The 17,222-nt window shown below is 39.6% G+C and overlaps 1 protein-coding gene across 1 annotated transcript; it reads left to right on the top strand.

Moving 5' to 3' along the window:
* Positions 1-5,971: 5,971 nt before the first annotated feature.
* Positions 5,972-14,664, top strand: LOC115246762 (mimecan-like). The gene is made up of 6 exons (XM_029826048.1): positions 5,972-6,247; positions 8,114-8,174; positions 9,518-9,682; positions 10,703-10,905; positions 11,344-11,436; positions 13,574-14,664. The coding sequence occupies exons 1-6, from the start codon at positions 6,098-6,100 to the stop codon at positions 13,742-13,744; spliced, it is 843 nt and encodes a 280-aa protein (XP_029681908.1). The 5' UTR covers positions 5,972-6,097; the 3' UTR covers positions 13,745-14,664.
* The last annotated feature ends 2,558 nt before the right edge of the window (positions 14,665-17,222 follow it).

The raw sequence follows: 17,222 nt of genomic DNA, 5'->3' as shown, positions 1-17,222 counted from the left end.
GAAACATATGGAACAGATCTGCTGGTTGGCCAGGCCTCATTCTGCCACGTCTCCGACACAGACACAGAAAATGTTCAGAGCTTCACAGCTCTCACCTCTCCTCACCCTCCAAATGTAATCCTCTGAATCCTCTGTACTGTACCTACATTTTCTGAAGTCTCCTCCTATTTTAGTCCTTGCAAACAAGTATCTTAGAGCACTGTTATAATGGCAGCGCCCCATTTCACTGGGACTTTGATAGTGACGTCTGCAGGTATCACTCAAATGTGTAAATGCCTCCATCTCTTGCTTTGATGTGGCTTAGTTGTTCACAAAGGTGCTTCCTTATCCAGGTCATTGTCCTTTGAAGTCTCGCTGAGTCCATTCATTTGAAGTAACCCCAACTGGTCCATCTTTTTCTTTTGGTACATTACGGTTTGGTACCAAATGGACCAAACTTTTCCCAGCTTTATTTAAACGCATTGATGTCGCAATGGACTCAACTTGGAAAGATCCAACAACTGACAAATGCCACTTGGTGCCTTTGAGCACTTTTATTTGCTGTGTTTATTTTAAGTAAATGAGTTAATTGGATGAATGGTATGACTCTAATTCCTAAATGGTAAATCACATAATTCTCCCAATGAGGACATTAGTGTTTTTGAAGTATGGCAGCTCGTGCATCTGGCTACAGCCAACTCGATCCACCTCTAGCTGTGGCTCAATGCTTGACTGCCTGTTCAGCAGCTTGTGAAATCATTGGGCCAATGCAGACTTTGAGTACCCGCTTGAGTGGTCAAAGGTGACTGGAAAAGTGCCGTAGGATTACAGAACAGAACTGACCAGAAGGACAGACAATGCTTTACGTTTAAAGAATCTCCGGTCCAGGAGTTCAGGAAAGCAAAGCCCAAGATGAAGACACACGACCAGAAACACGTTGACATCGCCAGGTAATACAAAGCCTTATCAGAGCAGGATATCATCTCTAGACAGAAGAAATCACACTTTCACCGAAATGAAATCAACCTAAACCACCCAGACCTGCAAAAAAAGGAACACCGCAGAAATCAGTGATGCTTCAGAGAAGCTCAGCAGCGGAAATGAACAACCCCTACCTCTACAATCAGCTGCAGTAATTGGAAATTTGAAAATAAACAGCAGTTACTGATATACGGTCAGTGAGTAGAACCAGTAGCAGACCTTAATTCAGATGTTTTTAAAGAGCAGTCCAATAAAAAGATGTCTTATCCAGATGTCCACCGCTGAGGACAGTCCTGGTCTTCTCATCACAGGTAGTGTGAAATGTTCAAGACCGCAGTGTTGCATGAAACGACATAATTACTTTAACATGAATACTTCCCAGAATTGGAACTATATCACACACACACACACACGCGCACACACACACACAACCTGGCCATCCAGGTGAGGTAGAAGAACATACGATTCATCAGACCAGGCCACCAAACCAGACGAGGCATCTGGTTTTGAAAGTGGAAAATGTTGCTAAATGCCTACACAAGCCCTTTAAATGAAGGGTCTACGATCCTATTACAAAAGTCTCCAAAAAGCAGACCTGGCCACCCATCCGTACCCAGCGGAGCCAACTGGAAACCAGTCCCTAGACAGAAGTAAGGGCAACATACAGCTCTAACATCTGCCGAGCATCTGACCAAACCAACAGGAACCACACATGTCCAGTAAGTAAACAGCATCTCATCTATCAGCCCCGCAAAGATCTATTTACATTTCAAACTTACACGAATTGGCATGAACCAAATAGGTCCTCCCATTCTTATTCATTTCATAAAAGCGGAGTGCGCTGTTTCACAATGGCCTATAGAAAAATGTGGCACTGGTCTGAAGAGGATGTCTGAAGTGTACGGGACAGCTCGGCTGTGCTGAAAGACACAAAGCTACCTTTGTCTTCAACGCTGGTGCTGTGGGCACAAAATAAAATGGCTGAAATTGAAAACAAACACGGTGTTCCTAAAGCTAGTGTGGTGGTCTCTGAGAGCAAGCTGCAATCATTCTGTTATAACCATCACATCATCCTCACATCCTCTGGGACTGAATTCCAAGGCTGGATGAATGGCACCATTTTAACCAAAGCTCAGCCCGACATAAGGAAAAACACTCTACAGTAAAGACTATAGGAAGGACGAATACTTGAGCTGGGCTCCGTTCTGAAACATTTAGCCAAATGGAAAATAGACTTCTAGTGCTACAGCCTAAGAAATAACTTTAATCTAATTTTGTCTCAATGACTGAAGCAACTTCGTGCAGTTTCTGCTGGAACGCCATAGGAGCGTGAAGATGAAGGTGACTGATAGAAGCACACGGCTTGACTTTAATTTGCAGACTTGATCAGCACAGGATTCATAATATGTCAGCCGTCATTCAATTTTGTGTGACTGGAACTTTATCTTAGTGACTTTGGCACTTTTTTTGCAGCACAAACAGCTCAAGACTGAAATTTCCCCCTGGTGGGGGTGCATCTGGGGCTAATTGCAGCCATTCCTTACTGTGTTTACATTTTCACTCACACCATCATGGAAAGTGCGTCGAGCTACCCAGAAGAAACCAGAGCAGATGGTACTTCCTGCAGAAATCTGAGAGTTAATCCGGTCCAGTGGGGGAACTTATAAATGCTGCCGATGCAACAACTAAGCCAAGATCTTCTAAGATCTTACACTGGACAACAAAGTAGTTGCTCATATTAGAAAATAGGACTGTTTCAGTCAAACCGGATGCCATCACATTAATCCGTTGAACTTTATTGGTTTATTTGGTACTTTTTGATGTTTAGTTTAGAATTCATTTCTAGTTTTTTAGTAAGTCCTGTTTATGCGTTTCCTCAAATCCTCTCTGTCTTTCCAACTCTCTTCTTTAAAATTCCAGTCGTAAAGTTTTAAGCCACTTTCAGTCTTTTCCCTCCACATTTATTTTTTTATCTTAAGACTTTACAGTAAAATTAAAAACAAGCAAATAGTGTATCTGCAAAAACCCAAAATGACCAACTAAAAAACAGAAAATGACAAATTTCTAAAACACTAAAATATTGCGCTCGGACCGAGCTGCAGCGGTTAAAGCGTCCAGTCTTGACGCCACACGCTTTCCACATATGGACTTGGGAATATTCTCCAATTCCTCTGCCTGTGGAGATCCTCTTATGGCTATTTTGGAGGTCATACTGGCCCGTTCTAAGGTCCTGAGCGCTCTGGATCTGGATTAAGTGGGTGGTTTGACCAGTGTTGCTGCTCCAGCTGCCCCCACTCTGCTTTACCACAGGGGTGATGCTGGGCAGATGATGAGCGGTGCCTGGTTTCCATCAAGCATGACATTTAGGATTAAGCCCAGAAAGTTAAATCTTAGTTTCATTGAACCAGACGATCTTGCTTCTCACTGTCTGCGAGTCTTTTCAGTGCTTTGTTTTACTCCAGGTGGGCTTCATGTGTCATTTACTGTAGCGAGGGTTCAGTCCGGCCAAAATGTGGTGTAAATTATATATAACTACAATTGTCTGAATGCATTTGAGCTACTGAAGGTTGAGGCCAACATTTTGGTTTGTGTTGTCTTAGATTTCATTTCTTTTCTGTCTCGTATAATTTGTAAATATATCATAAAGATTATGAGGTGGAGTAATATTCTGAAGTGGACTGTGGTCTGGTGGATACTGCTGCTACAAACGTTCTGTTAAACCCAACACAAATAGTCAGGCCACGGTCCGCCTGAAAAAAGGTGAAACCTTTGCTTCTACAATTACAAAAAAGTAAAATCGTCTCTCGAGGCTGTTTCTTTTTATTGTAAATGAGTCAGAAAATGTTATTTTTCACACTTTGTCAAAGACCATCATTCACCAACTGTGCATGTTGAAAGGCTGAGTCATATTTGGCCCATTTGACTGTAGTTTGTGTTTTAAACAGAAAAAGACAAAAGAAAAAGGAGCCACGGTGAGAAGCTGGCTGATGAATAGTGAGAGCGAGAGTGGCCAGAGGATCTGCAGCCTCCATTAGGTCACCACAGCACACTAATCTATAACAGACTTTAACGTCTTGGGATTTAAAAGTAAGTTGATTAACGCAATATGCATTTGGCAATATGAGGCGACTTTTTTTTTTTTTAAAGATAAAGGCTATTCATTTGCAACATTTTGCTGAATTGGCGAAAAAAAAAAAAAAAAACACCAGCTGATTCTTCAGCTATTGACTTTTTATTTTGCCATTTTATTATTAATATAAAATATAATCTAAAATAAAATGGCAACAACAACACTTTCCTTTCACCTTTACTCGAAGATGTTCTGGTGGGACCACAAAACGAGCCAACATTGTTTAACTGCTGTTAAAAGAGCTGTATTAAACTGGTTTATGGCCAGTTTGGTTAGACATCCTCCAGTTTACTTACCTTTATGTACATTAGAGGTAATTATGAGGTTATGGATGACTACGTTTCATTTTGTCTCTCCTTGTCCTAAGTGATATTTAAAATTACTCTATTAACGTCGCTATGCTGATGACAAACAGTTATATTGTTGAAATGAAGTAAAACAAATATTAGGTGCAATTGGATAAGAAGACCGGTTGATGACAGGGGAATTGGGTATTTTCCTCATTATCTTGTAAAAGGCAGAACAACAGTCAAAAAAAAATCTTGAACGCTCGGCCAGGATAGAAAATTATTGACAGAAAAACATTCTCTGGGTTCTGGCCCTCATCCCGGAGTCATAAAAGCTCTAAAGATGTTCATAATTGCTAACACACCTGTCAGAGTCTGGGCTCATGTTCCTTGCTTATATTGTATTTCTTCTCCTCTCAACCACTGAAATAATTGCATGTTTTCTATTAGGCTCTAAAGAGCTCTGTCGATTTGTTGAGGACGTGCAGCTAGTAAGGCTGGGTCACTTGTCCTCAAAACTCTTGGCCCCGTTGTGTTGGAAACCGTTCTCTAATGCACTACCGCCAAGACTCATTCTTGATTAATTGCTGGAATTTTACCATTTTTCACTTTTAGTATTCGTTGTGTGGTGGACTTAACAACTTTAGGGAGGTTCAAACATCTGATACACATTAAACAAAGTAAAAGCTTTCAGCAAACAGATTAGAAGAAACATGACATCTCCGCTGTGTTTTCTGTATCTTCCCAAATTATTCTGCACAGGGTTCAATCAGACCACTGAGAACTTGTTCACCTTTCTTATCATTTCAAAGCGTAGACCTTTACAATCTGGAAATGAATCAAATTCAGATCAAATGTTTGAATGCAGACAGCAGTTACTTGCACTTATTGCTTAGGGAACATGGAACATTATTGATGACTCATTGAAAACAATACATTTATAATTCTAACCTGAAAATGAATGCAACCCCAAATCATTTGTTGTGATGAGCAGCACGCACACCGACAATTGTCAACATGGAGTCAGCCATCTGATAGCTGTTCGTTGCTGTTTTCGACATTGAACTGACATTTTCTGTTTATGTACTCGAGACAAAATAAGAGTGTTTATTGTTTTGCCTACTGGAGAAGTTGTTTGCGTAGAAATAACATCCCTGTTAGACTTTACTGCTTTGTGTGAACAGTAATTAAGTTAGAAGTTATTTAATGAGGTCCAGAATTGAGTGTCTGACCAATAGGTTGAAGGGGAAACCATAGTTGAAAACTCCATGCGGTGAAAAAGGAATAATGAAACCTACTGTAGGTGGGTTAGTAGAAATCATTACTGAGTGGCCAAGTAGTGCCCGCAGACATTCCTCTTGACAAAGGATACTCACACTGTGGTTGTCAACCTTAAAAATTCTTGCTTTCTTTGCAGATTTACCAGGTTTAATATGCCTTTCACACATTTCACTGAACACCAACACTGCCCATATGTGCCTCTTTTGTCTGTCTTTGCCCGTGTGTTTGGCTTGTGGGTGGTCAGGAAAGGGTTAAGTGTTGTGCTCCATCAACAGTGCTTTAAGAGTTTGCTGCAGGCTACTGCTTCAGCCTTTAAATACAGTTATCTGACACATCCCAGCTGGGAACAGGAAAAGAGGCTGAACGGCTGAGCCACTCTCTAGCAGCGAGCCACAGTTCTAACCATCTAGTGCGGCAGCTTCACATTGCTCTGGACAGCATGAAGACTCTGGTAATAACCTCTCTGCTAGCAATGTGGCTGGTGGCAGCCGTTGCCTGGACATCTGCTTCTCGAGTAATAGCAAGATCTCTACCTGACAAAGACCTGAAAGGATACATCAGCGACCATTCAGAATCAAGGAGGGATGTGGTAGGAGCATCTTTTCTAACTTCACGCTTTTCTGCCACTGCCAAACATTTATGACAAAAAGTGACTTACTTGATCCAGAATTTGCAGATATTATTCAGCCAATGCACTGAAACTGACATCAGGTAAAACTAAACTTTTAACTCATAAAATCTGACCTTTGGCCAGATAACTAAGTTAAGCAGCCCATAACTAAAGTATAGAGTGCATTATTCAGCCAACTGTACAGTCAGTGGAGAATTCAAATATACTTAATGTGTATAAAATAAAACTGCAACAGCATAGAAACAGTTAAACAGGACAAGAAATTGCAGACTCAAGTGTAAGATCAGTGAATTACAAAGACATAAGGAATTTCTCAAAGGGTGCTAACATGTTGGAACCAATCAGGTGGATTGTTGAATAGCAATCAGGAATTGAAAAAACAGTCTAAAATAAAAAGTAATTAATAAACTGAAAGCCCCAACTCATTAATTTCTCACATTTTCAAAATATGCAATACTCAATCCAAGATTTCATATGAAAACGGACACTAAAGTGTTGCCATTCACCCGATAACAGCATCAGTGACGTTTAACAAAAATGGTTAAGCACGACCCCCCTGCAGTTAAAGGACTGTTCCACCAGAATCCCTTAGGCACAGAGGTCAAAGGCTAAGAATGCATCAAACTGAAAAGCCCTTCCCATTGGCCCACCTCAGGAAGCGTGGGCCTGCTCCAGTGTGCAGTGACAGACTGGCTACATGTTTACAACAGCCAAGGTCAGGTCAGACCCAGCAGCAACTCACGATGATGGAACAAAAAAAAGTATTATTGTCAGGGACAATGATGGCATAAATCTTATTTCTAAAAATCAAACAGCACTAATTCCAAAAGCTACCATGCTGTAATCTGCATCTGGGCCTCACATCAAATTGATGACAGCTGCTGTTAATATTGTAAAAAGTCAGGGTCCATTGACAACTTATGGTGAATTATTATGACTCAAATGTCAAAAGGACCCTGATAGAGCAACAATACGGAGCAAGAGTTTGAGCTGGCTGCATGTTAAAGCTTTTTGAGATCACAACTCCTGTGCGAGCTGGTGACCAAATTTGTGATATGTTTGGCTGCAAGCTACCATTTAACTGTGTGTAAAATAACTTTAGCTGTCATGGTGGTGAAGGTGGTTAAGATGTTATGAAGAACAGGTGCTTTTGAAAGATGGTCCCACATTGGAAATGCTCCAAAATCCAAACAAACAAGAGGGAAAACTGGTTCCAGAGTTGTAAAGTAAAGAAAACTGGTGCAGAGGCCTTAAAGTCAGCAGCAAAGATGGCACCCCGTGCCAAAAACCACTACGTAACCATCACAACCACAACAGTTTCTGTCGGGTGAGAATTTGGTCCATCTTTGAATACGGCACAGGTTTTTAGGCAGACATAGTCTAGAGAATACATATAGCTGGTGTTTTGGTCAATAAAAACAATGAGACGGTGTTTAAAAAATGGACCTAGTTGGTTATAAATGAATACCATAAACACAAATCATATCATTACCATAAAGTATAGTGAAATTAATTGTGTGGGTATTACTGCAATCTATGCATACCTCTCAAAGGACCAACAAAATTGAATTGAACTGTTGCTTTTGGATATACAAACCTGTGATTTTATTAACACATTACGTCTTTAATCAAACAACGAGATTCCAGGTTTAGCCAAGCGCAATGCTACAAAGATATTTCGACAAGTTTCAGGTCATCTGCAGAAAGTCTCTACCAAAAAGGGCTGTGGGTAAATGGAACAAGCCTCTTTCCAAAATTGCTGCCAGTCCAAACTTAACTCAAGTAAGGAGGGCTTTATTTTAAAAATGTTATGTTCTTCTGCAGAGAGAAGCCCCTCTCGAAGATGAAACCCCTATGAGCCCAATTGCAGGAGGAAATGGAACTGGTAAGTTTTGCTCACACACATACGGTAAAAATTAAGAGACCCCTGCAAAATTATTGGTCTCTGTGATTTTCTCTAAAAACAAACATTTCTATCAACTCGTTAACATTCATTTGAAAAGAAGGTGAAGATACCAAAAGAGGTTCAACTCAAAAAGTTCATATTCAGCTTTTTTTGATGGCCTGTGCGCATCTATCTTTTGCCTGATCACTTAGCGGAGGTTTTCAATGGTGATTAGGTCTGGGGATCGAGCTGGCCATGACAAGGTCTTGATCTGGTGGTCCACACCTTGATCGACCGACCTGCCTGTGTGGACCATTGTCCTGCTGGAAACGCCGGTCAGCTCAGTGATCTCAGTGTAGCACAGGTCTACTTTTGATCATGACACTTACGGACACGTTGGGAGGAGGGGCGATTTTTTTTACGGTTTTGTTTTGTATTTTCCAACATAGGGCAAATAATTTTTTCCACCATCCCAATTAAAACCATTTAAAACCTGCATTTTTTTCTGTTTAGGTGTGTTCTTTGTCTAGCATTTTAATTTGTTTGATGATCTGAAATGTTCAAGTGTAACAGAAATGGGGAGAACACTCTTTCACACCACTGCATGTAGAGTTTCTGATTTTGGAAAATTTTGTAGTGGTCTCTTAATTTTTTCCAGAGCTGTATATAAAGAGTGAGAGAGACAGAGAGAGAGAGAGAGAGAGAGAGAAAGACAGAGAGAGAGAGCGAGAGAGAGAGCTTCTCTCCTGGTGAAATGGTCCCTCCCACTCATGGACTGTATGAATGCAAGTGCAAATGTTAAAATGGAGAATTGGAATTCAAAACCAAACTAAAACAGAATTGTTCTGTATACTGCTTTAGTCCATACATGGACACATAAGTGAGATAGACAGGCTGAAAATATGCAAAACAATTAAATGTTACATATTTTTTGCATTTACAATTGCCATTTGACATTAACTGCTTTGGACTGAGTGAAAAAGCTGTTATGTACTGTATATTATGTATAAAATATTAAGAGAAAAGCTTTTTAGTGACTTAACTACCATATCAACATATTAGTGAGTTGATGTTTAGTGACATTAAACATGTGTTTATTGTTGGGGACATACAGCAATGTCAAGCTGAGCTGAATATGCGTTTCTGTAATCATTCGCTAGTTCCGTGCTCTTTATTTACTTCACCGGAGATGAATTATTGTTGGGTATTTTCCCCAAATAAAAGCAAATTGTTTGAACTTGTTAGTCTGATTCAGAATGGAGCTAACAACACAAGTGCTAAAAGCATGACGATTGTGTTAAAAGCATGACGATTGTGTTAAAAGCATGAGGATTGTGTTGCAGACCTGCCGACATGCTTGCTGTGTGTGTGCCTGACTGGATCAGTGTACTGTGAGGAGGTCCTCCCACTTATGATGAGTGTTCCCACACTGCCGAAGGAGACAGCGTACCTGTACGCCCGTTTTAACATGATTGAAAAAATCAGCAACGGCGATTTTGCCGATATTGGTAAGATGATTTTTGTTCCATTATACATTATTTTTCATTCCGTCACTTGAAACTGATAAAGCAATGCTTCAGGGTAGCAAATACTCTTAATACCAACACACCAATTCCGTTTGACAAAACACTTCCTGTCATCAAAACCACAATTCTCATCTCGTCATATTTTATCTTACTATCTCAATGCTACTTTGTGTATCTACACAGCTTCAAGCCCATTTCTCGATTTCAAATGGAACCTGGTTAACGATAAAGCTGTAACAAATCACGAAATTGTTAGTGTAATGGTCATTTTACTACAGAAGTTCTTTTAATAATTATTTACACTATGTATTTAAAGTGACATATAACACAATTAGTGACAACTACACTGATGAACTCAGGAACAACATCCAGCAACTAATGTATAACTATGAACTGATTTTAAAACCATTGATGGATGGGTTGAAAATTGAAAGGATTGTTTGTTTTTGTTGCCAGTATAGATTATAGGGTTAACCTCGAGTGTATATTCAGAATATGATATAAGTACTGTAAATTTTCCTCATATATTAATTTCCTTGAAAGGTGCGTTATTATCAGAGCATCCTTAATGAGGGCATAATAAACTTGTTATTAGTTCATAAGTTAGGGCGCTGGTGGCTCAGTCTGTTGGGAACTGGACCGAGATGAAGGATTCGAGTTTCGAGTTCCGGTGCGGACCAAATACGGAAGGTTTTCTGGTAGTAGGGGGAGGTGCCAGAGCACTGCTGAGGTACCCATGACCAAGGTGTTGAATCAAGAAATGCTCACATAGGGCCCTAGAGCAAGTCATACAGGGATGGACCCCACCTTCGTCCCCAAAAGGGACAAAGCGGCCAAGAAGACGAACAAACAGAAATAACTCGCTAATCAGAGACAAAGAAGAACCTTGATTAAGTAAAGTAGATTAAATAAGACAGTGTGCTTAATTTACAGCCTTGGAATGTTAAGAACGAAGGAAACAAACATTGTTTTAACTCTGTCCTCCACTGCATCTATCCACAGTGACTCTGAAGAGGATTGACTTGACAGGGAACCAGATTTCTGAGATTGAGGATGGGGCCTTCTCTAAACTAACCCTTCTGGAGGACCTGAATCTCTCTGAGAACCGACTGGTCAAACTTCCGATGCTTCCAGACAAACTGACATACTTTAATGCCAACAACAACCACCTCAAAACTAGTGGTGTCAAAGCTAATGCTTTCAAGGTACACACTTAAACCATAACTTTACATGTGAAAGTCCATTTGATCCTTTAAGATCCAATAGTGGACTGCCTCCAAAAATAGGAAAAAACATGTTATAGCCAACATAACAAAACATCATTAAACTATTTAGGCGAATGCAGAAAAGGTTTCACAATTTATCGTATCTGTAAAGCTAAACTTAAGTAACTACAGGATATCTGTTCAAAAAGCCACTCAAAATGAAGAGACTCAGAACCAGAACCAGAATGGGATTTACTGGACGTGTCTGCTAACATATGAGGAATTTGACCTTTCATTTTTGCAAATATCAAGAAAATGGGCTAAACTCAGCAAATACTGGCTGTGTCACACTGTTATAAAAGTTACATATCCTCTAAACATCTCCAAACACAACCACTTTTAAGACTGAATCTAATTTAATCTTGATCTGTCTCCCAGAAAATGACCAAGCTGCGCAACTTGCTGCTGGCGGACAACCGGCTAGAAGCCGTCCCATTCATCCCCGACAGTGTTCGGATCGTACACCTACAGGTTTGAATCACAGTTCAAAGAGCTACTTTCAACATTTGTATGGTCTCTATTATAACTAATTTTTGGCAAAAATGCAATACTGTTTTCAAGCAAACTTCAAACAAACCAGACTAAGGATGCAACAAGAGTCTCCAAATGTAGAAAAATACAATCTCCCTTGTTCACTGCAGGACGGCTGAGTTTAGGATCTTTAAAAAACACACGCACACACACACTTAACATAATGTTGCAGAATTGTGGGCTATAAATTTTGGACTGGCGCCAACAAAACCTCCGAACAACTCAACACTGGTGATGTGGACTGGTGTAAGTATTTCATGTTATACATTTTCTCCTAGCATGTTTAACACTGAATTTAACAAAAATGTTTAAAAATCAGAATGTAGAGTCATTTTTTAATCGATTTAAAGTTATTTTGCTGTTTTTTGGTAATGTTATTGTTGGGTTATTGTGCCATGTTTGCTGAAGTAGATACAAATCACCACAATAAACCATTTGTTAAGTTAATACCCTCAGTCGTTGCGTCATTAGCTAAACAAAAAGACTTCTTCTAGCTGCATATAACGTAAAGAAACTGCGTGTATTGCAACATTATCAATAAGAACTGACCCCTGCTGTTGTGCAAACTCAATTAAAACACTATCCGCAAATGTGTTTCCTAAATTATTATTAACATTGATTTTTTTCTTCTCTGTTTTCTTTGACAAGAACATTTGGACCAAACAAGATCAGAGATGCTCAGGAAACGCAGCTGTTTAAATAAAGGTTTAGTAAAGGTTTGCACGTCCAACCTATGTGCTTTAACCTCAGTTTATCTCCACTTACTTTTCCCATCTCTATGTTTTTCTCCATTATATTTTAAAATGAACAAGTATGTGTAATTTTTTTTTTTTACACATTTCAACAAAAAACTTGACATGGTGGAGCCTCAACCTCAGCTGGGACGCCATAGCTGACAGATTTCAAGCAGATCAGATTATCAGTGCTCACACTCTTTGATTGCTGGATTGTTAATGTTTATACATGAATATTATTATCAATAAAGGTCCAGCGAAAGCAAATGGAAGAAGTTTCGCCTCTCCGTGGGTTCAGGGGAGAGGGGAAACGTCTTCCAGTTGCTTCCATTGATCCAGTTGACTCTTTTTTCAGACCATTGTGGATTAATACGAGCTGGATGATTGGGAACCTACGTGGACATATGTGAATATATTGTTTCCTTGTTTCTTTTTCAAATAAATGAGAAAATATGTTTTTGTGTGCTTTTAGTATTTAATCCAAAATGCAAGACTATGTTGTACAATGTTGAAGTATAGTAATGCTTTGTGTGTATTTTACATCTAAAGCATGCCAATTAGCCCTAGAAATCTATTTTTTATTTATCCTCAATGGGCTTCTTCGTGAATGATTAAATTGTATAGTATAAAAATAGCTAGGCATATGATAAATATAAGAGAAACTATAGAACATGTAGCTAGATGTGCAAACGCAATGGCTATAAATTGACATACTCCAGACAAAGGAATGCACCACAACTATGAAATCGTCTAACTTGGTCAAACATGTCTTCCATAGATAAAGTAGTTGTCAGGCACAATCGCAGGTACAGCCTGAACACTCTGGTTAAGATGTGCTCTGTGTATTTGACCAAAACATGTTGTATTGCGCCACATCATACTCAGCCCCACTTCTGTCACCTCCAAAAAGCTGTTTTAAACACCTCACCTTCAAGCCACTTTGTCCCTTGCAGCCTTCCTTTTCCCAACCCAGCTCATATTTATGCTATAAAATATTAAATCCTTTCACCTATTCTTTGGGATCGTGATCCCATGACCAGGGAGTTGCCATTCTCCGTCACATTTCAAATGGCTCCCGATATGACGCACTGAAATTAATTTAAAAGATGCCAGAAACCACAGGAGAACAAAAAGCTTCAACCATTGTCAGTGTTGTAATCCCCTGAAGGCAGATATACTGTAGGACACGGCTGTCAAACTGCAGTAAAATAACCATACGACACATTCAGCAGTCTTAAAAGTCCTAATTCTAGCCTCAGCTAGAACTGACTGGGAGACATGATAATAACGTCATGATTGTTATTACTGTTAGTCCCTAAGTCTCTTCTTTTCTTCTCTTTCAGAACAACAACATCACTGAAGTCAACGTTAACACCTTCTGTAAGTCCAATGACACATACTACCTACGGCCAAGCCTGAGTGAAGTCCGCCTGGACGGTAACCCGGTGATGCTGTCCAAGTACCACGACAGCTTCACCTGCATGAACGTCCTGCCTGTTGGAAAGTACCGCTGAGTAGGCAGTATTTCTTTAAGAGAGCACTGTTGCTAAAGGAGGGTTTTTCCATAACAAATGCTGAGGGAATGAGTGACATTCTAAAAAAAAAAATTCTGGGAAACGCTACAAAACTTTCCTCCCAATCTCCAGCTTGTCAGGTCAAAATGCAACGACGTTTTCTATTTCCATTTTCTGATGAAAGAGACGCACCAGGCATCTGCATATTCCCATCATTAACGGCATTAAATCTGGCCAACCCCACCTGAATTTTTCAAGCTTGCCTTTATATAGCAAATCCCTCCTGGTAAACCCCAAATTTCAGCAGACAACGCAGATGAAATGTCATAGATCTCCTACAGTTGCAGATGAACCAAATGGTCCATTTGGATGAATGAGAACCATGTAAAGCACATCTACTACAGTCCCAAGTCAAAAGGAGTGTAGCTTCCAGGTTTTCACAGTCAAAAATAGTGTAAAGTAAAAACTTGTCCGTTTGTGTAGATATCAAGATAAATACATTTCTACAACAATGTTTTAGGTATATTTTTGGTAAATGTAACTAGTTATAACATCTCCGGTATTGATTCTGAACACAGCAGACCAGAGTAACAGTGTTACAGTCCTGGCACAGTTGGATCACCAGAGAAATCTTCAAATTTCACTTGGATATAAAGACAATTCCAATTGTAAAAGATGCGATAAGCAGATGAATTCAAATGAAACTGAATGTCCTGTAATGAGCATTACTGAGGGGCAGCGAAGTTCCACTTTAGAACAAATAAGTGAAATTCAGGTTATCTTTGAGGTTAACAGATTAAAAATATTCAGTGTTTAATGTAAAACGTGCTTTTATAGTTGAAGTGAGGCTTCCTCGTTACGTGATTGTGTGAACTGATTGCATCTTTAAGAAATACTGCATTAAAAACTTTTGCATTTTACTAATATTTCCATATTATGCTTACTTTACTTAGCTCTAGTACAAACTGGGATTAATATATCTCTGTACTATAGTAATCAAAATTACCTGTTATTTTGTTTGCTTTTAAAATGTAACTCTTCCAATAGTTTAACAAGTACTTACTGATGTGAATAAAACATTAGTGTACAGCAAGATGTGTATGTAACATTGTTAATGTTATAAGATATTTTAATAAAGTTTAAATCTTTAATTAAACTTGGTCAGTCTTTACGCTGTGTTCCAGACTCAGTTGAACTAATTACAGTGTTTCCTGATGACCAAAGTTTGGTTTATACGAACAATAAATTGCTAGAAAAAGATAATCCCACCTGTCTCCTTACCCAGGCTGGTTGGCCAAATTCCAAAATGGTATTCCCAAGAATCCTGTGATACTGTGAATAAATTGACTTTAAAGCTTATATATACAGTATGTAACCTAACATCACAGTTGTATAACTAACGGAGGAGAAATTAGCCAAATGTTACCAAGGGCTGCAAAATTGATGGTGACATGAATAAATAAACTTTTTGAAATGTACTTTTAATAAGAAAATGCTACTGGATATACTTCAGGTACTGCAGCAGGATACAGTTCATACCAACTAGCATAGGTAACAACTCTCCCTGTTTCTATGGATCTGAAGGAACGCCGTGCCAGGGAGCATAGGTGTGTCGGCTCCAAGTGTGATTTAGTGCATCATTAACAATTTGCACTGGTTTGTGGAGTCTGAAATAAGATTGTTGAGCTGGTCCAGAATGCTGCTGTTCAGGTGTTGACTAGAGACCACAGTAGTCCAGTCTTGGCTTCTCTACGTTGGCTGCCTGTTAAATTTAGAGATTTCAAAATCCTCCTCCTCACATATACGGCGATTCGTGTTCTCGGTGAACTTATAACTCCTGATCATCCAACCAGAGCACTGTTCTCTCAAAACACAGGTTTACTTGTAGTTCCTATGGGTCCCAAAAGTGGCATGGGGCAAAGGCTTCAGCCCCCAGTCTGGAACCCGGGAGGCAGACTCAGCACCAGTGTTTGAAACCAGAGTTTTTGACAAGGCTAATCAGACAAGGCTCTGTTGCTGCTCCTAGTTCTGTAAGGACAGACACGGACACCTTTGATTTAACACAATAGTAGTTGATACTCAACCCATGAAAGTTATAATTTTCCTATCAGCACAATTTTGTCCTGATAAATATCAAAGACAAGTTTGACAATCTGGGGACGATATTATGAACAGTCAATGACGATGGACCATTCATGCCTCTGTTTGGAGTCACCTCCACCGGGATTGTGGGAGGTCCCAAAGAAGACCCACCAGGGCCTGGGGAGAACATGCAAACACAGTTCCAGGGGATTCAAATCCAGACCCTTATTGCTGTGAGCCCACAATGCTAACCAGCGCTCCGCCGTGCCTCCGGAAGTCAAGTTATTGACAACTCTACTGCACTGTTACACAAAATGGATCGGATACCTTTCTGGAATCGATGATCAATAACCTCATCAGCCTCAAAAAAGACTTAACGGTATTGGGCATAAAAACTGAGCAACAGCCAAACATTCAGTCAGGGTCCCTATGAGGTTGGACAAAGTTTGCGTGAACAGACTGAACAGTAAATAACATTAGTTCAAGTCAGAACAAGTGGGCAATCTGAAGGGAACCATTTTGTTAATCTCCAATTTTTGATGATTCAACAACCCATTTAAACAATGTAAAAAAAATACCGTATTTTCTGGACTATATGTCACTCCGGAGTTTAAGTCGCACTAGCCAAAAAATGCATAATAAAGAAGAAAAATAGATATATAAGTCGCACTGGACTATAAATCGCATTTTGGGGGAAAATTTATTTGAGAAAATCCGAGACCAAGAACATACATTTCATCTTGAAAGGCAATTAGCATGGATTAGCAATAGGGTTACGGTATGCTAACGTAACAAATTCAGCTACATGACCCACAACGAACTGAGTACGTGTCTGCTTTGTTAACGTAACATATTAACAGTTATTCAGATAACTATAGCATAAAGGACATCCGAGCAAGTTTACTAAACAATCAAGTCTAACTCCATAGACGAAGCACCGCTTCTTCTTCTGCGTCGCTAAAGGAACACGTTCCTCAGGTACACACGCCTAGAGCGCCCCCTTGTGATTGTCAGTGTGAAAATAATGAACATGTGAAATTCTGTAATAATGTATTTATTTAAGTCGCTCTGGAGTACAAGTCGCACCCCCTGACAAACTATGAAAAAAAAGTGCAACTTATAGTCTGGAGAATACGGTAAATGTTGATAAACTGCTTGTTGATAAAGGCTCGGATGCGAGTTACAAAATCATTAAATTAGAAGCAACTGAAAATCCAGGATGGAGGAGTAGAAACCCATTCGAGAGTGGACAACCCGAAGGTCCAGGGACAAAATGGACATCGCCTGACCCAGGATCTGACCCAGACATGGGACTTTTAAAGAACTACAATGAATCCTCCCTGTGAGATCCATGATGTCCTTGCAGGTTTATTTATTTTATCTACCACTGACTATG

Source organism: Takifugu rubripes, chromosome 19, assembly GCF_901000725.2.
Source record: "Takifugu rubripes chromosome 19, fTakRub1.2, whole genome shotgun sequence".
Taxonomy (NCBI): Eukaryota; Metazoa; Chordata; class Actinopteri; order Tetraodontiformes; family Tetraodontidae; genus Takifugu; species Takifugu rubripes.
This window is presented reverse-complemented; position numbering and strand designations above follow the sequence as displayed.